This window comes from Sceloporus occidentalis, unplaced genomic scaffold (assembly GCF_023333645.1).
Source record: "Sceloporus occidentalis isolate IW3139 unplaced genomic scaffold, rSceOcc1.0.p SCAF_74, whole genome shotgun sequence".
In the NCBI taxonomy this organism is placed as follows: Eukaryota; Metazoa; Chordata; class Lepidosauria; order Squamata; family Phrynosomatidae; genus Sceloporus; species Sceloporus occidentalis.
The window spans coordinates 1739347-1765712 of NW_028317054.1; the positions used below are offsets into that span (position 1 = coordinate 1739347).

The 26366-nt window shown below is 36.9% G+C and overlaps 1 protein-coding gene across 1 annotated transcript in view; it reads right to left on the reverse strand.

Moving 5' to 3' along the window:
- LOC149285925 (STE20/SPS1-related proline-alanine-rich protein kinase-like) overlaps nt 1-26366 on the reverse strand; it is a 101972-nt gene that overhangs the window by 22644 nt on the left and 52962 nt on the right. The window contains exons 14-16 of the mRNA XM_089494652.1: nt 26071-26138; nt 12445-12497; nt 9090-9158 (exon numbers count right to left, since the gene is read on the reverse strand). Coding sequence (XP_089350778.1) covers nt 9090-9158; nt 12445-12497; nt 26071-26138 — 190 coding nt within the window. The remainder of the gene's footprint in view (nt 1-9089; nt 9159-12444; nt 12498-26070; nt 26139-26366) is intronic.

The window sequence follows — 26366 nt, forward strand, 5'->3', positions numbered from 1 at the left end:
TTACATGCAATGTAAGGAAGATTTACTTTACTGAGAAGGCAGTTAAAATATGCATGTGACAGGTATATGGTTATCCTGAATTTAAGATGACACCAAGGACTAATTAAAGACTAATTAAAGACTATTAAGTCTTTAAAGCAGGGAAACCTGGGCAGATTAGATGTGTCCGAATGGTTCTGCCATCAAATTCTATGTTTCTGCTACTAACTGGAGCAAAAAACATTTTTACATGTAAAATAATGGCACACAAAAGCTTAACTTACCCTTTCTAAACAGTACTCGTATAAGCACAGAGAAGATCAGAACAACCATAAAATCTAACGCTATTCCAAATATAGTTAAGACTATAAATAATTAGGAATAAAATGTGCGTGGTGTTGAAAGCCTGAATTGCAAAGCCGAGGGCCAGTGTGTAAGATCAAGAGACACACTTAACAGACCAGAACAATTCTTTTGTTTCCTACATCTATGGTAAAACCAAGCAGAGTTATACAAATGTGTAATATTTTATATTCCTTTCTGCCAATCATGGAATCTATGCACACAGAAAAAAGCACAGGCACTGAGGGGGGCAAATGGGTTTCAATAGAACATCACTAACAATGATTACAAGATATATCGGCGATTCTATGTGTATGGTCATTAAAATTAGCTTTTTGCCCTACAAAATAATATGACTTCTCATTAGCTCTAAATCGCTGGGTTGGCTATCTGATGAAGTGTCACAATATCTTTAAAAGCCCATCGTGCTTTATTAGTAGAATAACTAAAGCAACATGGAGCTCCGGTACAGAAATATATTGGGGACTGGGGTTTAATCTCAATTTTCTGACGAACTGTATATTGGAAGGGGCCTTCGTCAAACAGCAGATACTAAACAACACGTATCCACCTTAAAATGTTATGGTAATGCAATAACATGATTATTAATATAAGACACACTTAGCTGGGGTCTCTCCCCCTACTGTCCTACGGGGCCACTATTTGTAAATGTGTCAAACACATTGTTTATTTACTCGGGGCAGCCTGCCTCTCAATGCCCCAGGACCCCAGTGATTTGCCCAACATACTGTAATGGTTTTTAAGTTTTTGCTGCGTGTTGTATAAATAGAATAATTCCAGGAATATGAGAGACACTTTACCGAATGCAGGACCAGCACTTGAAGGCCGACAGCAGCTTAATGACGTAAGTGTGGCAGATGGCTAGATATGACAGGCAACATGTTACGGTTTTATTATACCACATAATACAGAGTATGGCCAGGCATATCCAGCCAGTGGCACAGCAGATAAGGTCCCACTGGGCATTTGCCAAATATGCCAGTCCGAGTTTACCTGCAAGTACTGCATAGGTTACAAATACTGCACCAGTGGCATTTGAGTCCATGGGACCCAGGTGGCACCGTGACAGGGGAGGCGGGGGGGTACCCAGAAGCTCTGCCCTTTTGCGAAATTTCACCAGGAGGCCAAGTTCACGGAGAAGCGGATGGAATTAGAAGACAGAAAATAGAAGAGAGAAGGCAGAAGACCAAGAAGAGGCAAGAGAAGAAGCACAGCTGTGGAAAGGGGGCAGGGGCACGGAAGCAGTTGGCGGAAGAGGTAAGAAGACATTGAGAGAGTGTGAATGAGAGTTGGAGAGAGCGTGAATGAGAGTGAGAAAGCTCGTGAGAAAGAGTGAGAGAGTGTAGATTTATTAATCATGATATAACATAATGGATATGAGCATGATTTTGGGGGGGGGGGGTCAGGGCAGCATTTCAATCACAACGCCGGCCCTGCAAGGATGCAATCTGTTCTGTATGTCAAAAATGTCACATAACATATTTTCAAGCGGCAATCCGGTGTTTTGTTTTTTTCATGTTTTGTTTTAATTGACTGGACATACTTTCATGATAAAAGATGAGGTTGTTTTTTATGTCAGGGCAGCTGGAACAACTCATTGCAAAGCATACTGCATGGGCACCAAGGGACAGTAGTGAGCGAGCAAAGGACACTGCAGTATCTGCCAAAGAGCCCAATGCGTAACAAGAGATGCAGAAGCCACATTGCATGCAGATGTAGGCAGTTTTTATGATGTACAATGTTGCTGTCTCAGCAATACTTATGTATTCTACAGAAACCATGATATTGTGAACTATATTTGGATATGTTAAGATGGGTATTAAAGTACGCTTTTTCAATATAGGCAGATGGGGCCAGTGTTATTAAGAAAGAACCTGACATTTTTAAAACAAAATACATCCATCATCAAGTCAATAAGGTTATATTCGACTATAGCCCACAACAGAAACAGTCTTGTCAAAGAAGATTTCATATTAACATAAAAAGCACTGGGAGATTCGGCAGATCTCTGCTCAGTAACATATCTCATTATTGCTTAATCTGTTTGCACCCACGCTTTGCATAGCCATGTGGAGCATGCATTCCAAGCAAATTATTGGTTATAAAAAAAAAGGAAAGGAAAGAGAAAAAAAAGATGTACAGAAAATGTATGGATAAATATCGGATACAATTACATCTCAATGACAAAGAATAACCATTTGTAATTTTTAAGACCCGACAGAACAGTTTTGTTACCAACACATCATTTTATTTCTCCTGCAACAGCACACAGCAGTAGAATGTAAACTTGGTTCTAGTTAATTAAATGTTCCATTAAAATACAGTATGCACTGCAAAGCACAAAGATATACAACACATCCTTTATTCTCGGTAACTAGAAAGGGTAAGTCCTAGATCAGTAGTTCCCTGCCAAATGTAGGATATTTAACCCAAGGGTACACTGCTTGATCTTAAATGAGATTGCTTTTAAAACCTGCAGACCATGGCTTGGAGGCACATTTTTTTTCTTCATTAAAAGTAGAAATTAATGGCCATTTAAAACTGGGCTGCATTGGGCTCATGCAACTTGAAATGTTCGTATTCATCAACAAAATATTTCAGTGTTCCTGTCTTTGGAAATGATTTACTAACAAGCCAATTGGCAAGACATACATTGGCGATTTTGCAGTTTGGATTTGCTTTGCCACACGGCAGCAAAAAAAACCAAAAGTAAATTACAAAAATGTAAATAGTTCTACATATGAATATGACATGTGTTACGCATAACACCACTAAACAATGGTCTTCCATAGGGTAGAATAGAAGGATCTTGCCTTTTCTGGCATATATGTCAGAGATTTCCACCCTCCAATGGACATACAATACGGACTGCTAGGATATGACATAATTATCATGGCTCCTTGCTCAGCGTAGTGTCACGTTGGAGCATGTACCAGAAGGGATACCGCTCCCTTGACGGCGGCATTTGTCTTGCAGCCAATCTTAGAATTCTGCCTTAAGCCTAGTTGGCCTATGACTTGCTACACCTCTGCCAATCGCATGTACCAATCATGATAGTAAATAAATGTTTTTGTTTAAAGATGAAAGGCCACCTACCCCACCAAAACACCAACCCTTTGGGGCCCAAGACCACTGCTGTATTTTCAGTGCACACTAACATACTGTGAATTTTACTACATGGGGGGAAAAAATGAAAAAAAAATAAAAAATGGCTTTCGTTTACCTGTCAGCCCAAAGACCAGCGTTGGTAGAAAAATGATAGCTGTAGCTGATGGATCTAGAGTTAATTACTGTATGGGAAATGACATGGTACACCCCTATCACATAAAACCACCAGAGAAAGCCCAGCTCAGACCTCTCTGGGGTTCCAGAAGCACATTAGGCTTCAAGGTACCCCTGAAGCTAAACGATCAAGTTTTTTGCCCTCTCAATGTGTTATCTGTCAGTCATTTTCTGTGTTCAAAAATCTGTGGTTTTTAATAAAAATACTTGTCATGGGCATTGTGTGAAAAACTAAGTGCATTTTGAGAGCAAAATATCAAAAATATCACAGTTACACTTACGGTTTAAAAACATGGACCTTGTCTGGGGCTCTTTAACAACCTTGTGACTTTAGCAATCCCAGCCTTAAGGACCAAGCTTTCTCTCCCTTACTGGTACTCACTTGACCTTAGCCAAAGGACCGAGAAGTGGTATTTCTTTCCCTATTAAAACATCAAGGACTAGAGCCATTTTTGAACAGGTGAAGCTGGGGATGTAGCAAGGCAGCAAATGCCAACTAATGAGGGAAGCGTCATTTCCCCAACACAGAGAACAAAAGACACATGGCTGGTTGCCACAAATATAAAAAATGTCATTCCTTAGTTATATTAACGCAAAGACTCCTACTTAGATTATTTCAATTTGCATTGCTGTAGTTAATGGGAAGAACAGTATGGATCTTCACAGTAACCAAATATTAACAATTTAACATTTACTGATGGCAATGATTTAATGAATCATTTTCCAATAAACCATTGGTTAGATGAAGTAAACAAGCAACTCAGAGGAAGGGAAGTGTGAACTCAATTACAAGTAAAATAAAAAAATAAAAAACAGATAAAAAATGTAAAAAGCAAAAAAAAAATATTTTTTTCACATATCAGAGCTCAAGCACTACTGCACACATTTTTTTTCTCACTACAAACAACCAATTACATAACTGGTGTCTGATATATTGTGACAAATATTCGACTGTAGTGTTTGTGACAATGTGCAGACACCATGTCATTCTGAGTCTTGCATCCGTGAAAAATGTTTTTTGCTCTTTCTGATTTATTATCTTTATTGAATGTTTCCAAAAAAGTTCCCAGGGAATAAGTCATTTACATATGGCACCACAGAATGCTTGTATAAAACGGTGGAACCAACTTTTTTAACCTAATTTAATTTTCCCTGTTATAAACGTGTACAAGTTATAGAGAAAAACGTTAAAGATAGGTAGGTATCGAACCATTGCCATAGAACGACAAGGGCGAAAAATTTAAATTGATTGCAGGTCGGATCAATTGCACGTTAGCGGAGATGGAAAAGACCCAGCAGATAACCAGTGGTGCATTTCCAAAGGTGTATTGTTCATATGTTAGAGTCTTCACTTTCTAGCAATAAGATAAAATTAAATGCCCAAGAAGAAAGTTACATTATAAATACCCACAACAAAGCTTGACTTGTTTAAACACTAAGAGATGTATGTAGTTTTAAGTGACCTTAATGTAAACTCTTGGATTTGTGTTCTTTTTAAATAACAGTTTAACTCTCTTATATTGAATTGTATCTACATTTGGCCACTACAAGCTGTCATGAGCGTACAGAATATAATTAAGCTTTGGAAATGCAATTTGTTATCTACAAACCCTGAAATTGGACTATTAGGACAGACAAAATTGGGTAGATCCATCATTTGCAGAGAGTGAGCTTAGCCAGCATATAATACTATCCATAACTCATTTCCAGCATGCTCTTAGTACAAAGCCAAAATAATTAGCAACTTACCATTTAGCAACTATCTAGTAATGTACATAATTCTATCCAAGAAAATGAGTTTGTTTAAGGATTGCTAGTGATAAGAATTTGCTTTCATATTGAAATAGCCTCACTTTTTTGTGGTCTACCTTATATAAAATTGCCCTCGTTGTATTGTTAGACCACACGCACATCTCCTGTATTGGCAACCAAAACCTATACGATCCCGTTAACAATCCCAATAACAACTGGGCATCAGAGAGAGTGTCCCTAGCCACCTGCACCACTTTCTACAGCTGCAAAGTAACCTTTGTTTGTATTTTTATAAAGATATTGTTGTACGGTTTCTACTGTATTTGGTTCAAGTTACAAATCAATTGAACTTTCCTCTTTTTGGAGTTGGGATGCTTAAGTCTGTTGAAAAACTTCAATAGATGCTGTTCTATGAATGCAAATGTACTATTCCAGCCTTAAGTCCTTTGGGGGGGGTGGGTTATTTGTATCTTTGGTTATCCCATCCATGAGATGAATTAGGGCAGTTGTCCTGGTCCCAACACCTAGCAGAGCCCCACATGGGACTCCAAGGAAAGTGGTGAAATGCTAAAGTCTCAGCTCTTTGCTCAAGAAGTGTAGGAATAACCTGTGTTGGCGGCTGAAGAATATCTCAGCAGTCTACATCAACTTTAGTCAGCTAATTCAGGGTTTCAACACGTTCCTCAGGTTGGTAAGGATATTCTTTATTCGCCTTGGACCCGTTACATAAGACAGAGGCGCCAATGATCATGTAAACGTAAGACACATGCTGTTTTTTTGTTGCTATGGCAACCAAACCTTTCAACCTGTCGATGTTTCATTTTTATATCACATGACTTCAAGCTACTAAGTAATATGAACAGTACCTGGTGTGACAAGGTTTAAATATGTCGACAAAACTGGGTAAATGAAAGCAGATAATTTTACTATAATAGGTGGGTCAAAACCTAGGATATCTTACCTAGGACTCTTGCCTATTTGCAGCCCTCGAGGCCTAGAGTTCAACATCACTATTCTACAAAAATCCCTTCATTTCCAGAGGGAGACCAAGGGATCTCCTGATTCTCACATGACCACAATTACAACATGCATTATCGTTCATTATTAACGTAAGCCAGGGCTTAACCCGGAGGAGCCAGGAACATATGGCTCATAAAAATGTTACAGCTGGTGCTTATTTATTTATTCTGATCATTTTATATGGCCGTCTATAAATGTTCCCCTTTTCTGGTTCCAAAGAAAATCACATTGCGTTCTAAACGTGCCCGCGCGACTCCTGAATTCTACGCAAGTGTGTCAATCCCTGACAAATGGTGATCGATCTTTATGTATAACTACATAGAAATTCATAGAAAAGGAAACTTTACAAGATTGAAACATCAGGAGGCCAACATATTTTAGAGATGGCTGTGATGAATTCATACAAAATATTCAAATGTGAATGGGTCATTTCCAGTTACCACAGGTATAACAAGCATTGTAATAATTGAAACACATATGGAATTGTAGGAATTGTAACATCATTCATACAAAAGACAATCACAGAATAACTTGTGGCTTTTTGAATCAAATAGTAATAGCACTTCATATTTGCACATATAGTACTTCAGACGGATAGACAATGTTTGCATGGAGAATAAAGACAGGCTCAAGAACATAAATAATCAGGTAATAATAATAATCATCCCAATAAATTATTATTTTTTTACTAAATAAATCTCAGCATGGAAACCTGGCGTTCCTGGTATGGATCCATAACGTGTACAGAATGCACAGCCAGCAACGAGCTTCCCACTGAGGTTCTAACAGCTGTCAGCGAGTAGGTTTCCTGGCCATGTGCTTCTATACGCTTGGCTATAAAAGTTGTTTTATGCAGCAGACATAAGCCTGAGGGGATCCAAGTCAGTAAATAAAGTTAGGAGGGGCACACAATGTGCGTTCATTCGCATGTCGTTACTCCGTAATACTGGTAGAAATGCAAATCACTCTAGGCAGTAGAGTTATGCAGCTTCATGATGTGTTCAGCACATGTGTGTATCTTTTCCGCTATAAAAGACTATCTATAATGCATCCTTGTACACCCTTGTTTACACGCCACAGTAAAACTTGCAGAACATCTGTCATCAATAACAATTTCTAATAAAGGCATCTGATTCCTTCAGTGTGATCCTCCTGATCCACCTGGACATTTATACCAGAATTAACATATCTGCAGGTAATTTCCCACTGCTAAACACCTCTCTGTTCTTGAAAACCTTTTAAAATCCACCAGTTGAATTATTCATATGATGGATGAATGCTTAATATAATACTATTTTATTATTATATGCAAATAAAGCAATGGGAAGCTGTCACACGGAATAAGGCAAGTTCCATCGACATCATAAAAACATACGTATCAGGACTAGAATACTCATTTAGAAACATGGATCATCAGCTACAATATTACCCAACGCAACAACCAAGTCAATTCTTCTTTGATATAATGTCTCTTTTATGCGTCATCTACCAACCTGTAGCCCTGCCTCCCCATGTTCTGTAGCTTGTTTCTAGGGAAAAGACTCTGCAGAACCACTTGGCTCTGTTTAACCCGATAGCCTGTCCGTCTATTCAGCAAGCTAGCACACGGGAAAGGCTGGCATCCTTTGATCCTTTGAGATCATCATTTGAGATTTGATCATCATTTGATCATTTGAGCCCATTAATACAGCAGATCAGATCATATTTCACCAAAATGGCCCAATAATAGGAGCACAGAAAGGATCTAGATATTGTGTGAATGCTACATAAAATATTGATTATTAGAAGCAGTACACACACATAAAAGGCTTCTAGTAGAATGTTAAAATTACAGTAATCCGGGGGTCATTGTCCTTCTGCCCCCTTGCCGGCCCTTTCCTATGCTAGCATGAGACTGTACTGGACGGATGCCATAGGGTTCGACACCGGAGCTTTGCATTGGTAGGTATGTATATATGTAAAATATGTATTAGCCCCATGCATCATTTGACAAGTTCTGTTTAACAACCACTTAAATATATGGGTAGTAAAATACATTTTACCCATAACTATTTTGAAACGTGCATTTCAAATCCTTATAGAAGTACTAGGTTAATACTAAAGGAAAGGGTGCTGCAAGAATCTACATCAAAACGCTTGCGAAAATACTTTCTTGAATGGTACTATTATTAATAATGTAATAAAGTCCAAGCCAGCTTTGTTTTGGTCATAATATAGATATTAAAGCCAAGCTGCCAAAACAATTAACTCAATGTCTCCATTATTACAGGTGAGATGCAGATCTACTGGATACAAGCCAATTTTCTGAGCTGAATTTAAATATGAGGTTAAGATTCGTCGATGTCGGTAAATCCCAAATGCATAATCTTACTCAAAGAGAAAAAATAATAAAATGTTAAGAGTAATTAACCTATTGAGTGATTATAGGCCCTCTGAGCACTGCTAGTATTTAAAATATTCATGCGTTCAAGAAGGAGGAAGACAATTATGCAAAGTGGAAATAGAAAAAATAATTTTAGTCCCATAATCCATAGTATTAGGAAAGAGTTTCTGTTTTGTGTCTTAAAACATTTCCATTGTGCCGCTACATTGGCGGCGACACCATTCCTTTGAGAAAATGAGGTTAAATGTAATTATTTTCATGAAATGCTAAAGCAGTCGTGTAACAGATCCAAGTAAGAAATGTAATTTACCTATGACTACATCATGACCGTCCACAAGGCCTGCTGAGAAGAGCTCCTGAGAAACACCATCTGCTGTATCTGTGGAAATAAAAAAATGGCTCATATAAACAGTACCTTCAGGACAGAGGATGATAACCCAATGATCCAGCGTAGAATGTCTCCGTGCATTTGTCAAACCATAAAACAATATATGGGGAAACAGTAGATTCTGCTTCGAGCTTTAAACTGTTCAGCAATAAATCTACCTGCATTGTACAGTGAAGACAATGAAATTGGTAACAGTACAGGGACTGCTTTGGGATTCTATATGATATTTTAAGTTTATTGTTACGGTTGTGTGTATAGACCATGGATTCTTCTGACCTCTTGATTATAAGCCATATAATAATATGGTCGGTTCTGACCAACCAGAGTTATTGCAGCTGGTGTTCTGAAGGAACTGACAAATATTTTTAATAATATAATAAGGGGTTGATGACACAATCAAAACAAGCCCACATGGTACGATGTGTGATCCAAGAAGGTGGCCATTGGGTATGGAAAGAATTCCAAATGAGGGAATGAGAAGGTTCCCCCAGCAATGTCCATAAAGTGATGATTCTGCTGTACAACAATATTAAGACGCTGCTTCCTAAAACAGTGCTGTGGGCCCGGCCTATATTGTTATTTTGTAGAATCCTTAAGAAGTCAATCTTTGAGATAGTAACTAGATCTTCTAACTCAGTCTTCTAAAGTGTGAAAGTCATACGTGATACACTGCATTCAAGCTCAGTGTACAATTATGAATTAGACATGATGTTTTTGGTGCTTGGAAGGTAAGCAAAACGTTACCCAGGCATAAGATTCTTAAATGATTATGTTATATGCTTATAGGGTTAATAGTGAATCACCTGTTATTAAATTGTTGATCTCCTCGATCATACTTGTTGTGTAACTTTGAGGACCAAACTGAAAAGTCTTAGGCTCCACAGACCTCGGCTTGAGAAGCCCCGCTATACACTAACCTCGAGTAATAGAACTGTATTCCTGTGTGACCTAAGAGAGCTACATATCATACCTTATACATCCAGCTCTGAAACTGGTAAAAGGTGAGGACTTCAGAAACATGCTACACATTATTGTATGTCAAGATAAAAACATATGTTTCTGGAATAGGTATTATTAATTTGACGCACAAGTCCCTGGAGAATGTTTTACACAGGCGCATGGGACAGACGCGTCTTCAGAAAACATTTACCATTTGTGCGACAGCTGTTTAAATTCCCCACTGCTGCCATTAATAACCACTATAGCCGTTTTCTAGTGGGTAATATTATTTATCTTAAGGATGCAAGGTAGGAGATCTGTTCTGAAATATATAACACACTCGATATTTTCCAATTTGCGCTTCATAACGATAACCAACCAAAGTGTGATGACCATGTACATTAAAATATAACTGTAGGGGTTCTATCATAACATCCCCTCTATTCATGAAGTTTAATTATACGTATTGGTATACTTTATTCTCCAGTTTTAAGTATTTGTTACTTGATTGTAGATGGTTGTATTTGGTCAACAATATGTCTATGTAAAGAGAAAAGATCACACATTGCACTGCCGTGCCATCCAGACTGCAGCCTGTAAAGCAGGAGGTGGTCCATGTTTATCGTCATTTGAGTTTTTGGGCCTGAATGAGATTATTTATCATTTAACAAAATGCAAAGTAGAGTATATATATTACCATTAGAGGTGGGTGAGCTATCTTAAGAGCAGAACAAGCAGTTCTGGCTCCAACTTACTGTTCCTGTGTGTGGCTAGGAGGATGCAACAGAACCAGCCTCAGGTTCTGGCTTAGCTTAAGCTTTGGGCTTCTCCACCAAATGCCAGATCCACTCATAGCCAACGCTATTAAATAATTCAACTCACAAATGTGATTTTAAAATGTTTTGAACACTAATGATCCTCTATCCATACAAACGGAACAGCACATGGAATGGGCTAACGTTGGTGACGCTACCCAATTATATGCTGTTCTTCAGGAGCAGTCTAGAATTATTTATGTGAAATGTAACATCTAAAGGGAAAGTCAGCTATAGATACAAAGTAAGCCCCTTCAGGGAAAACAAAATCCTCGTTATAAACACTCAGATTATTGTGTTGAAAGGCAAGGAGCAGAAATCACTGGGCTAACCATGATGACTGGTTTAATTGTTCCTGAAATCTTCTGACAGGAGACTTCATTCCAGATAGAGCTCTGTGCCAAATCTATTAACTTTTTAAAAATAAAATCTAGGAATTGAAGGACAAGCTCCTGATTAATAGGTGTAAGTGATGTTTCATTTTGGCTGTTAAACTCCAAGTCCAATCAGTGTACAATGAGGATGAAGTATCATAATTTACAGGAAGGTAAAAATGGCTCATGTCAAAACAAGTCTAAAAAATGCTCATTGGGCTTAAACAACCTTGAAGGGAAAAGTGCAGTTCTGTATTTCTTACAACCATTTATGATTTTATATATGTATGTATGTATGTATATATATACTTTGTAGATACATTGGCAATCACAAAAGACACCAAGTTCCATAGGTGATTACATTCTGTTTTCTTTTCATTCATGTTTCATTCACACTTTCATTCACACTTGAAGAAAACATGCCTTGAATGTAATCACCTATCGATGGCCATTTGTAATAAGTGGCAACAGAACAAATGTATTTTAAGTCGTAAATGTAACAGAAGCAATATTTTTTTGCCCATTTTAGGGTCAGTTTATGTTTGAGACAGAAATGCCAGCTTCACTTCTCTATGGTGGTGAGGTAGCAAGCTCATTATGCTTTGTTACATGGGCGTCTTGAGCTATAACTCAAAGATTTTCTTGAATGCTGTTGGTCTTTTCTCCCTTAATATCGAATTGAATGGAAAATGAGGTGACATGAAATGCGTAGATTTAATGCTTCTCACTGGAAAACAAACTTCATATTTCATAATACATAGACTTTTTCATCTTGCCTAACTCACCTATCATCCATAGACTCGTGATTAAACATCATATACGCTTAATATGACCTTCTCTAGAGGGGAATAGGAAGGGGCTCAACCATCTTTGACTTCATGTGCGTCTCCACCAATGGCAATGCATGCAAATTGCCCATTATTTCATCATTTCACATGAAATATTGCACTAGAATAGCAGGGTGTACATGAACCTAATGGGTTTTTTAGGTTTTTGTTTCTTAAATTTACATTGCAAATATCTTACAGCAAATAAGGAAATTAAAATATGATGTGAAACCAAGTTGACAGCTCACATGCACAATGAAATATACCAAACATTGCTAAAATGCTTTCACAATACAATTTAGTAGCTCTGTTTGAAACTTACCCCTGCCTGGAGTAAACTCAAATCGTATATCATTGAGCTCCTTTCTTGAGTTCCTACAAAACAGTACAGAGAAACATTTAGGTCTAATGAGACCAAGTTTATTAAAATCCAGTACAGTTAGCATTTTGGAGTATTTACTATTGGACGTGTAAGCAGTTTCTTCCTTTATGACATGCCTTTTTTTCCCCACCTTTAATTTGTTCGAAAGGATATAAACTACGAGAAGGTTCAAGGATATTAACAACCAAAGGTTTATGAAACAAGCAAAAAAAAAAACTCATTTTACCAGCGGCAGTGTTATTATCTTCTTAATTAACAAAAGCCAAAAGACTGCTTGCAAGTAACAGTTTTATTTCACTGTGGGGAAAAAAACACACCGAGGACTAGCCGGTTTAACGGCTTCTCTTTCGAACTACCGATGTATTCAATTCTAATTAAGAAATTTTTACTGCCCAGAAATGCCTGAGATCCAGAAATTTGTATACAGTGTTATAAAAGATTGCTCTCAGAGCAGTATTTACTGCGCACAGAGCAGAGTCGACAAAAACTACTAACTGCTTTTACAGTGAAATTAGCCATAAGTATTAGGTTTAAAGCAGCGGGGCAAATTAGATATTTTGTAATCCAGATGGTGGGGCTTTTAGCATCATTTGCTTAATGAAATTTTTTTTTTTTAATAAATTTAATCTTTTTCAGATGAGCAAAACTTGCACGATGAAATAGTCCTTTTGTATACCACCGAATATTTTAATATTAGGTCTCCAATGAGTGCAAAGGTGGATTATTTCTGGGTGGTGTGAAAATGTGTTGCTCTGGGCATCTACATGGTGTATGTGTGTGGCTACCAGCCATCTTTTTCATTTAATTCTTTATGTGTTCTATGCAGCAGAATATAAGTTGAAGTTGCCATCTTTAATGGTCATTAGCCTAAATATCGGCCATTTATTTTTGTGTTGACTTCTTGTAGAAAGACCCAGATCACTTTGAAGTTGAAGGACCTCCTTTCAGAATTCCTTGGGAACTAAAGCTCTCGATCTCGATTTAAATATGTATAGAGGGTATTATACAGAAGACTATATACATGTACTTAGATATATAAATACACAAAACACATGGATCTACCCAATACTTTAATGATGAACAAGCCAGAGACAAGTTATTCTTGGTGTGAACAGATTAATGAAGTAATGATTACAGGGTTCATGCAGAACACTTGTAATCAACTTGCACAGAGAATAAATACCCGTGTTAATTTACTGCACCAGATAATTTGCATTAATAAATCTGCCTAAGCAACGTCTTGCCACATTTTGCGTTTGACTTAATTGGCAACGCGTCCTTAGATTTGTTTCTAAGCAACTGAGAAAAAATAACTCCTGTCTTGTAATTTATCTTATGCATTGTTCAGAAGATGAGTGTCTCATTTATCTAACAGGTTTTGAACACCTGCATGTGTTTGTCGTGGAGAATATAATTCCCAACGAGCTGTGCACTCTCCAAAATGAAGCATTTATGTTTCGCTAAAAAGTTAAACATTAATCCGTCTCGTACGCATTCTTCCCTGTAGTCAATTTGCCACCTTCAGGAAGACGACAACGTACAGAAAGGACATTCTCAGGAGAATAAGGGGGATCTAATGGAATTAGAAAATATCGCAAAACAAACAAATAGTATTGCATGTGGCAAGTATTGTATAATAGTATAATATAAATACTGGAGAACCTTTAAGAGTCTTCAAAAATGTAATTTGTAGAGGTCAGTTTGACCAAAAACAGACAAACCTTAATTAATACTTATGGACAATCCAAACTCACTAAGTGAGACAACGATTCAACAATTTCAGACCCATGGTGGCTTCTTCAGATCTTCATCAGTGAGGGGTTGTGTAAAATCTGTTTATGTACCCACTCTGTAGCATGGTAAAGTTTTTGTTTTTATGCATACAGATTGATTCTACCTACAAGGGTGGATCAGGCCTGATATTTGAGGCAGATTTCTGTGTAAAAGGGGTGCCAACAATCCTCAACCTTCATGGCCCTCTTGCTTACTATGCCTAAAAGCATACTATCCGACCCCACTAACAAAGCCCATGAAAGCCATAAAGTACATCGAGGGTTGTTGTTTCTCTGCATTAGAAATACAACCAGCATTTCAGGTATGGACTCCATTAAACTTTTCCCATTCTCAGCTAGTTTCAGATACATTTGCCTTTTTTATATTTATAAATATTATATACATTTGCCCATTTCAAAACCTAATATCTCATTTTAGAGTGTTCTCTAGGGTGGTATATTTTGCAGAAGCCATTTAAAGATTAATGGACTATGCAAGGCTTTATTGCTGCTAACTTGTCAATTTATGACGTTCCTGGATGGTTTTAGGTAGTATGTTTTTGTGATAGTGACCATTTGGCTGCACAGCACAGTCCTCCATCTGTTCTGCAAGGTTTTCCTTTGACTTCATGTTAAATGACATCTAGTAACACACTGCATGGTGACTAGCTGGTGCCAAACTGTTTCTGGCATTTTATATAATGTTACTACAGCAAGTCACCTGGTTTCCCCAAATTAGGAGCCACAGGGGAGTATTTATTAAAGGAAATTTACCACCGAAAGAAGATTTAGAGCTTGTAATGTGAAAATACCCAGAAACGTTCTATAAAAATCTGATCCTGGACTAAAAATCTTAACACTAAGTTATCGTAATATAAAACCATTAAGATGAGACTTTCTCATCTATCAACAGAGTGATGCTATCATCAACACAATGCAGGATATTGAGGAATCAGTTTCAGACTTTGAAGATCTGCCAACAATACAATTTTCCTACTACAGTCTACTACATGTTTATATCCTTGCTGTTGACTGCCCTGGCCAGCGCCTAAGGGCTATGACATCATGTACCCTTGAAGTATCACGTTTTATGGATCAAGTGTGCAGCTAAGTTTTGACCATATAATTTCCTAATTAAACCTAAATGCATGATTTAAATTAAAAACCATAAGAAAGCCATGAAAAGTGTAATCATAAAACAGTATTAGAGGAAAATGTAGGGACAGTAGGTCAATTACTCATCAATATATGAGGATGGAGTTTAAAAACACTTTCCTTACCTCTGATTAAATGTGTGATAGTTAAAATGGTCATTTTGGTGCACACAATGGTAGACATTTTAAGTGGATTTTGACCTTACAGAAGATTCTTTAGTTTATTCTAAGTCACTGGTCACCAACTTTCACTGAATTACATCTATTCACAATGAATAGAATTAGGAGCTACAATTGTATTGAAAAGAGTGATATTTCCGGGACTATGAATAAATTAAATATTGTATTAGTTTGTGTTCTTATTTGGTGAGCTTATTTTTAATAGATTTGCCAGCTACTCAGGACAGCTACCTTTTAGCACACTTTAGTGTCTGTAACACACTGGCAACACAATTGTGGCTTGGCAATATGTATACATAAGAGACGTAGAGGTGGAAATTGGACTAAAGGTAGTTAAAAATAGTCACATGACCCATTGGACTGGATTCAATACCAGATATATACCTATAAGAAGAAACTGATTAGCAATCACTGAATAGATTGCAATACAAAATATACATTTTCTCCACTTTATATTTTTGTTTTCCCTTTGGAATTAAAGCCAGCTTGTTGTATTTGCAAAACCAGGTGGATCCGGGAAACCCTCTTATTTTGTGCGTTAAGCTACAATTAGCTGAAAAATTATTTCTCTTTCATTGATTTTATTTAACATCTCCAAACCATACATTTGGAATACAGTTATATTTTTGATTACTGTACAAAATTACTGTTTTATTGAAATGCAATGAAATGTTCCTAAGTAATGAAGCAATCCCATATAACCTTTAGTCATTAATTCAATCAATATTTAAAGGGTTAATTTGTAATGTTTGATAAATAAGGTCATTTTTAGCTTTCTTTAGCGATGGTCTATTTATATATCCACTTATTGGGGTATGTACAAGTACTAATGTTACTGTTTTCTTATTAAATACACAAACATACGGTCTATTCTACTCTTTCTAATAATTATTCCCTGCCTACAGAAGTTCAGAAAACTCCAGCGCACATGATTCACATTTTAAGTTATTATTTACTAATTTCCTTTGCTAATAAAACGTTATTTGTGGTTTTAAATACCATAATATTTTAGCGGCAGCAGTAACGATAAGCATGAATATGCGATTAATTGCAATGGCATTTTCTGTTTCCAGTAAATAGCTCAATCTAGTTGAAAACCAAATAATGGGAGGATTTTTGTAGCCCATTATTTTTCTGTGCCTCTGCAAAGATATGGAAACAGGCTCATATTTTAGGGCAATAAGGTGCTATGAAAAAAACCTAAATTCAACGACCAAGGGTACTTAGCCATTGCTCAAAACCATTATCACTCTGAACAAGAAGACAAATTAATCTTGCTGGAAAGCACAAACCCATTTTGTGGATAGAAACCAAGCCTTCGGAAACATTTTATAACACGCTTACAATACATTACCATTTAGATAATACATCTGATATAAAAGAAAAAATTAAACATTAACTGAGTTTTTAAAAACCATTCCTGGCCTTTTGAAAAACTGATATGACAGATATGCAAAAATCAGCATTATTCATCTGAAATTAATGAAGCATTTAAATTACAGCCATGGATAGATCTGGTTTTATGCATTCCCAATTAGACCTATGTTAGGTTATCTATACATATGAAACATATAGCACATGGCTTTTGGGTACCCTAAACTACTAGTTTGGTCTCCCCATTTATAATTCCCTACAGTAGCCCAGAAAAGGCATAGATCTTCACAACTGTACTGATGGACCACGGCTGAGGAGCGCCAACGGGAGGGAGGTGAGTAGAACATTTCAATCCACCAATTTCTTTATGCATTAAGAGTTAAGAAGGACCAACTTCTCCTGGAAGAATAGGCTGTGCTAGACATCTTCTATAACAGACCATGAAACTGTAGTGTTTATTAGTGAAATAAAGGGTCCATGAAATGTATGGAAAACTGGCCATTATGCATTTGATGATGGCTTTTGGTAGCACCCATCTAGTAAATGCAAATGACTTGTCTTTTAAAAGGTACTTCTTAAGATACATGTTCAACAGTTTAAGAGTTTGGACCAAACATACATGGCAATAAGGGGTACCTGTAATTTGGATGTACTGAGCCTTTAAGGCTTTTCAAAACTGGAAACTTAAACAAGAAATAAGGCTACGCTCTCAACCAAGGAATAGGAAGGCTATTGTATCCAACCAATTATTTAATTATCTCCTGACACAGTGTTTCCGGAACTGAATACATTCAAACAAAAAAATAAACCATGCATACTATGGCTTGTTTGCACTTTTTATATATTGCCTGTAAAACGTATATTATTAGACTGGTGTTGAATCATTAGTCACCGTGACATGACTTGTACTCTAATACCCATACATTACAGTGAGGTGCATACATTTGTGCTGACCTTACTCATTATCACTTACAAACTGTGTCAGGTAAAGATTCCAGAAGACATTATTTAGAGTGCTCATCAAAAAAAGTAATGTATCTTCTTCCCAAATGTCACATGATTATGGAATACCGTAAAAGTACTTTATGGGCCATTACAGGTATATACCAGTTTACCGGCCACCAATATTTTTCCGGCCAATGAAATAAATACTAGCAAAGAATATTTTCCAGTGTTCTATCCCTTAGGATGTTAAAAACAAGAGAGAGATATTGATGCCATCTGAAAGTTAATCTCCTGATATTATTTATAATTTACAACCCTCATCATAACTTTTCTAAACTCGTAGAAAGGCAGCCCATTTGAAGTTTTCTCTCTGGAGAGGTTACTGTTTGACTTCTGCTGGCTAAGGCAGAGAATATTAAATTACATCTTACTGAGAGGTATTGATGGAGATTTCATCACCTTTTATCACGTTTTGGGTATTCTTATTCATTGGTTAGCTTCATGTTAAACTAATACAAAAACAGAGCAATTATTCTGTTGATGGACTTGGCGGCATGAAGGGAATGATCTTTCGATATTTAGGACAAAGAAGTGGGGTAAATTAACTCCTTTGGTGACTAACGGGTCATTCAATGTATTGACATTGAATTTATTTCTGATCCCTCTGCAGCTAAGGTCCTAACAGTTACGTTTGGCAATGCAGCAGAAAATGAACAAGTTACAATGTCAAGTGATGCTCAGAATATTTATACAACCCAACTACCTTCTGTTTAGAGGACAGATCCAAAACACATTTTTGGCTCGTCACATTAGCTACGGCTGCTCACCAACCTTAAAGATCAGCAAAGCAATACTGTACAGAAAATATTAACTAACAAATACAAGTCAAGTATTTTAAAGAGAAACAGTTTATAATTAGCTATGACAATTATATATAATTTCGGACAGGATCTGATGTTGTACCCCCACCCAGGCCATTAAATGTGGAGTGGAAGGTGTCTCCACATTGGAGCGGAAGGTTGGGATCAGTCCCTCTATTGACACAGATCTCTCTATACTTGCTCCCTAGCATGTGTGTACTACCTTGAAGAGTCAGGCACCAAGTTATGACGTTATCACCTTACATCAAAGTCCTTAGAATCTCACTCCAGCTCTTGGGTTTGCAGACTCACACAAGCTTCAAGAGCACATGAGATCCCTTCTCCAGTTAAAGGAAACTTTGAGATCGTAATTTTAAAGAAACAGTAAATCAGCATGTCTATAAGGAATCTGATAGCACATTACCATAGCAGGGATCTCTCTAAACCTTACTCAGAGTCTCTGGATCTCGTTCTTCATTCCAGGGGCAAAAGAGTAGTGTTTGGCCATGTCCACTTTCTATCTATTTCACCCATACACTTCCCACTCCTCACCCATTAAACCCTGTCTGGGGCTAGCCCGGTCATTTATGAGGGAGAGATCATGGTAGCCTTCGCTGGGATGTTCCCACCAGCACCTACTCCAGAGTGGGTGCCGACAGCAGCGGAGGTTGTCTGTGCTCTTCCCGCAGCCGGTGGCGGAGGTCTACATCGCACAGACCTCCACCGGCTGCCCCACTAGACACCAGGGAGTCTGAAGCATGGGTCACAAGTAAAGGGATGCACTGGTAAGTCGGGGGGGTTAATAGTGGCATGGGGGGTTAAGAGTGTCATGGGGGTTGTTCAGAGTGGCATTGGGGGTTAAGAGTGGCATGGGGGGTCAATGGTTTTCTGGAGGCAGAGTGGCATATATGGGTGTATAAGGCATATCTGGGAGACAGAGTGGCAAAAGGGGGTTAAAAGGCAAATCTGGGGGCAGAGTGACATATAAGGCATATATGGGGGGCAGATGTGCATAACTGGGGGCAAGTTGGCAAATAAAAGGAAATAAAAACAAAAAATCACTTTTTCAATCATAGTTTTTGTTAAATATGAACAAAAAAATTTACATGTGAATTAATATTTACTAGTAAAACTTTTTTTCCTATTGGGTAGTCTTTTTTTCCTAAATTAATATTCAAATTTTTGGGGGGGGGGTCTTACAACTGAGCAAATATGGTATTTTAATCTTAACTTTAAATTTTATGTATGGGAAAAACACCTTTACGAATGAAAAAGTGAAGGAGTTCTCAAATAACTCTAGTGTTCGGTAGCTTTATTATAAGTTCTTTCTCTACAAGGCCGCTAAGATGAGCCTCCTGTCCCTACCAGTGGTGATTTAAAGTTTTATTTCATGATGTAGTGTCAGAAAGCCAATTTTGGAGTAAAACGTAAATGATTGAGATTCTCCTTAATTTTACCACTAACATGAAACCTTGATAAACATCAGCGTGGCCGGACAGCACAAATTATATATTAAGAAAGTGGAAGAACACAGACGCCAACCAAATGCATCTATCAACTGAACGACCTCTATGAGCTGCTTAATAAGCGTCGGTCATATTGTTCCATGTACCATGATCTCTCAAAGGCATGATGATATAAGCAATTACCTTGCCTCCGATATGTCTTAACGGTATTTTTCACAGGTGTTTTTCCACAAAGCCTTTATTTCAATATATATATATATATATATAGTATTATTATTCATTTTATTTATATATATATTTGTGTTGCATGGTATTATGATTTAGGTTGGAATATTTTGGTTTTATAATATGTTAATTTTGACAATTTTGCACCTCGCTAGACACACAAAAATTGCCTGGGGATGACATAGCACTTGAATTAGAACTAATCTCTTTTGTGTACTTGCTCTCCTCTCTACACCAAAATGAGAGCAAGTAGATGATAATTCCTTTAAAAATGTACATAAAATATTTGTTGGGGATGAGACGTACTTTAAGTCAGAAAAAATTGACTTTGCACAAAGAAAAAATTATAGACAATTTGTTGGCTTCAGAAACAAAATATACAGAAATATTAACAGCTTTGTTGTCTCCTATTTCAGAATGTAATTATAGTTGCATACATGTCCTTTCCAGTGTCTCAATGGTCTACGCTGTCTCAAAATGTCTTGTTTATTCCATACGATGTAAGAAAACATTAAAAAGGCATTTTGTAGAATGATTACAGATTTTGTTGTTGGCTCCCTTGTGCAGAGGGAATTTGCCTCACATTTGGGTTCTGGACTGCCCTTTTGACAGAATCAGACTGATTTGTTGATGGAGTTTTTTCCTCTGTAAGGGCACAAGAGAGCTAAACTGTAAGATGTTCCCAAGCGGGATGCACCGTAAGACAAGTTATGAAGCGGCTGTCTGTTCTTGGTGATGTTTTGTATACCTTTTGTTGGACGTGATGTGGTGGCTCTCATTATTTTCAGACACATTTATCTCTGTGTAGTGGGAGCTATTAGAAAGAAAGGAGGCCATTTCTCGCTTTGTGTCATATGATGGTGGCCAACGCTGGCAGTTTTCTGAAGTAAGAAGGGCTGAGTTGGCTGTATATAATGTATAATCTAATGGTTGAGGAGAGTTTGAAGAGATCTCATGGATTTAACTACCCATTCTATAGGGGCACTCAAGCTCTTCCTGCAGCAGAAGCTCTCAGGGGTTGGGCCTTCATAATGTCTACTAAAGTGAAGAACCTCAAGCATATCTCTTGTGCAAATTCTCCAGACAAATTAGTGAATAAATCCCAAAGGAGGAGACGTAACATTAAAAGGAGCATAAAAGTGCAAATTTTGCACTAGTTGAGAAGATAGCTCTTTTTGTTTAACTAATTAAACAGCAGGTCTAATCCTGGCCATTGTACCCTACAGAGCACACAAGATCATAAAATTAATATGAGGTCATTGTGTAAAAGCTGGATTTTAAAACATGAAAGCGTTTTTTAATAGGTAGTTATTATTAAACAGGTTTACTGAAACACACAACAATAAGGATTTAATTACATTCAATTACAAACTGAAACAGTTAATTGGTTTGAAGGAAAATGTTCGCCCTCTGTTTAAGGATTACTGACAAGCTGCATAATGCTTCCTATATTTCCAGGTTTGTTTGCAATTTACTTTTCAAAACAATACTTTCTTTGAACCCTGTGCATAATTATTATTCTCAGCCGGATTCTCACTGTTTATGTATTATCTGAAGAAATAAAAGTAGCGTAGCAACGATTTAAACACTGGACTGACAATCTCTGTGAATTTACAATGTCATGTTAGGAAAGCAATGCGAAAAGAAATACTGGGTTTGCACTTAAATGCACAGGATAGCTAAGTGGCTGCTTAAATTAAAGTTGTGTCCATTTGCACAGAAAGCACTTCTATTGATCTCGATGGGTTCTCTTTCCTGCCACCGATTGGCTGTTTCAAGTAGCCAATCGGTGATGAGGAACGTCAGACCACAGAGGAGGCATTCCACTGTATTTCCACTGTTAGTGCTTAATAATTGAAGGATAGTAATATAACATTTGTGAAGCTGCAACTTCTCCTGAAGGTAATGAATTTACCTTCTTTAAAATGCATTTGTTGTTAATGAAGCAGCCTGGGACACTGGGGTGTTCCTTTAAAATAAAATGCTGTTTATAAGAATCCCACTTTTCAAATTTTCTGCATCTGCATGTTGATTCTCTACCATTTACCTAGCCCTGCCGTAAAGTTAGATTGGGTAGGGTCTCAAAGCTAATCTTTTACTCAATATCTCAAAATTATTTATTCTCCTTGACAAACAAACAGCATAAGCAATAAATTAATTTAATTATGGTAAAAGTTATGGTAAAAGTTGTTACATCAGCAGTTCTCTTTTAAAGGGAAGTGTGGATTATATGAAAGAAGACAAAAAAGAAGTAATTGTTGTATTCTGTACTGTCTGCAAATAGTTACCTGTTTTATTTAAAATAAAAGAAAGCTTGTGGCAATAACAAACAGAACATGCAATTATTAAGGCTTAGTACTTTGCCTGAAGTTTCCTTAATCTATCACTAATCATTGCCCCATTAATGGAAGATTATGTATTTTCCATTTATATACAAAAATAAAAGCAGTTTTTTGAACAATATGGAGTTATTAATACCATTTGGGAGGATAATACGAAAAGATTCACTGATATTTAATTGTTTGTACTGTTTGCTGTAACTGTTTCCATCCATTTTTAATAGTCTAAATCAGTTAATGGTCAATTGTTATATACTTACAGAGAAATTGATTTTCATTGCTTATATTAAAAACATAAGAACAAAACTCTCCGAGAGACATAAAACATGGCACCTAAGCCATGTATTTTTTCTGTAGAAAACAATTACTTTTACTGTGGAGTTTACACTTATTTATGTTCTTTCGGATAAAGTCCTAAATTTAATTTCTTGTTTATAGCTTAAAAGCAGAACACGAATCACCATATTCTAATATAAATTTACAATGACAGAAAAAAAGTCCCCCAAATAAAACATCATGTCAGTGGTTTGTGCGTTTCTTGCAGCAGAGTCCTAACTGCATTTTGACCTTAGGTTGTGCCACTGCACTATAGGCCGGTTGCAAAGAAGATTTTTAATCTCCCCAACTGACCCATTTACACTGTGCCGAGCTCTGCCATATCCCAGTGTCAGTGGGCAGTCCTGGCTGCGTCCCGCAAAGAGTAGGCTGCGGGTAGCAGGAGGTATGGCCAGGTATGCCCATGACTCCCCTCCGACACACAGGTAAATTAGAAACACGTGCAGAGTCGCAGAGCAGAATTCAGATGCAGCCATATTTAACGTCCTTTCAGAGCAGCGGCTTTTTGATGATGTCTCATCTGTCAATATTAAAGCTAAAAATAAATTGATTCAAAAAGGGGGACATTGTTTTCATTTTGGAAACATTGCGGAATATTGCATTAATGCAGCATACTGTTGAAAAGCTACCTTTGGTCGGCGAATTGCTTTATAATTAAATGAATGCATCTGCAAAGTGCCTCGCAGCTACACTCATTTGTTTATTTAATTTCTTAATCATCCGCCACTTCCTCAATTTATGTAATTCAACCATCTGCAATCTTCTAAAAGCGTTTTTTTTAAGAAGGAGCTGCACTGTTTTCTTTTCAAATAAACATCGTATTATCTAACTAATCATCAATATGACATATGTTACAAATTATTCATCAAAAAAGCAACTTGCACTCCCATTTTATTCCAGGGTATACTTGATTTTGGTTTTTACTAAAAATATAACACTGCAAGGTCTCTATTCCATTCCTAATTGGTTAAATATGATTTCTCTTATACGTATGGTGACGATAAATTTGAATAGAAGGGTGGGAGGTATTCTATTCATGGTTCTTTCACTCCAGGTTTCATCATTAGGGAATTATGGGCAAAGACGGAGGACAGGTGCATTAAAATAATATCTGTGACCGATAGGATAGGATATTTCAAGGAGATATACAGCTTGAAGAATATATGAAACATTTCAATAAATCTACAGGTCTCCAACTTATCAACTGTATTTAACGCTTTCTCGGACATTAATTTACAAAATTGCGTTAATACATATTGTAACCTGGGCGTGGAAGCTGATTATAAGTGAAAACATGTAATTAATTTGTTTATTATAACTAAATATATTTCATTGGATACATCACAAATGTACTAATTTAAAAAAAAAAATAAAGATTTGTTTTCATTAATTTTTCATCTTAGTTTTGCAGGTATGCGGAATTAAGGGGTTGAAAATATATCTTGGAACATTATTGTATTCTTTACCATTGTATCACAAAAACTCACCAAAAGCTGGAACCCTGATGATTTAAATCGATAGGTTTTTGATTGAATACTGGTAGAGATTGGCTCCTCAAATGGGTAATTTAAAAAAAATCATGACAATAAGCTAGCCACAGAACTACTTAGACCTCACACAAGTTGTAGATGCCATCTACAGGACCACACTTAACTTCCTGGGACTAGGAAGGTATTGGTTAATAGCATATAAAGCAGAAATAGAATCCTGATTCTTCTTCTCACAAAGAAAATATATCTAAAACGAAGATTGCAATATTTTCACTAGCCTGCTGCTTATGAATTGGGATGACATGAAATATCTTCAGAAGTCTATAAAACACCAGAATGTCTCTCCACACCGCCCTTGTGGGTGTGCTGATGAGGACATCACTCTAAGTCTCGGCTCATTTCAGACAGTCTCAATGTTCTTTTAAAAGGCGCGTGTCATTTCTACACTGTTGCAGATCAAATCTCCGAGTGAAAAATGTTCTAAACATGCATCTTGTAAAACAGCCATACTTTACTTCTGCTAGAGACAGACTGCTGGAGTGTGAAAGAAGCTCATTAAAACATCTTACCGAGATCCCACAAAGAAAAAAAAAACAACGAAACATAATAAAGTATTCAGAAATCCCACAGGCACTTCCATGTATGACAGCAATTAATCTTGACAATAAGTAGTCTGAGCGTATTAATCCCAGACCAAAGAAGATAAGGTTGTAAATATTTGTATTGCCCTATTAGCAGAAAAACAAAAATAGAACAGAACAGTTGTCATTCCTTATAAATGACACTGACATTATTAGGTTCTTTGCATTCATTTTTAGACCATGTTACTACAAGTTCACAACAGAAAGTGAAAACCAAACCAATCATTTAATGTCAGAACCCTAAGATTGTCACATAGGAGAAAAAACAGCAGCTGCAATATAAATTAGAAAAATAATGGAGAGTGGGCTTTTCATGTAAGGAAAGAATAGGGTAAATGGTAATAAATAACCGTGGGCTAATGTCACAAATCTCTGAGTTTCAGTTTCCGGTCCATCCTAAACCCCCCTTTTAACCAGAAAAAAAAAAAAAGTCAAAATTTTGGCAGCTAAATTGGCAGGGCCAATGTGTTTATAATTATTAATAATTGCTATTTTCATTTTTTCAAAACCAGCTACAAGGCATTATTAACCCAATTTATGTAGGGTTTTGGAAGGGTTAAATTTTGTAAAATTAATTAGCAATGTATTCTACTTCCTCAACTCAGGAGAACCTACTAGCATCTACGTTTTGACCTTCAGTAAACTAAATGATTACTTATGGTGAATAAGCATTCCATCTGGTGGTATTTGTAGGTGAGCTAAACTCAAGTGAACTGAACCCTTAGCACTCCTAAAATACTCAAATTTGGGTCTCAATGAAATGGAAATGGAATCAGCTCCTTACCTCAGTCTAAGAACAAGGTTGACAGCAGCTGGAAACCTGTTTTCCTGGTGGCTTTCATTCGATTGCGCCTAGAATATATAACAAGATATGAAATCATAATAAGAACACATGCCGGAAGAAATCATTCCATCTGGTGGACAAACCTCACATGCGCAGGGACCTGAGTGCCTAGACATTCTTGGTATAATGGTCTCTTCAGGCTTTCCCACCTCTGTTTAAGGGCACCCTTCCCTTACAGTTTTTGCTGCCATCAGGTTACAACTCTATGCTGCAACGTCTTGAATCATGAAGACACA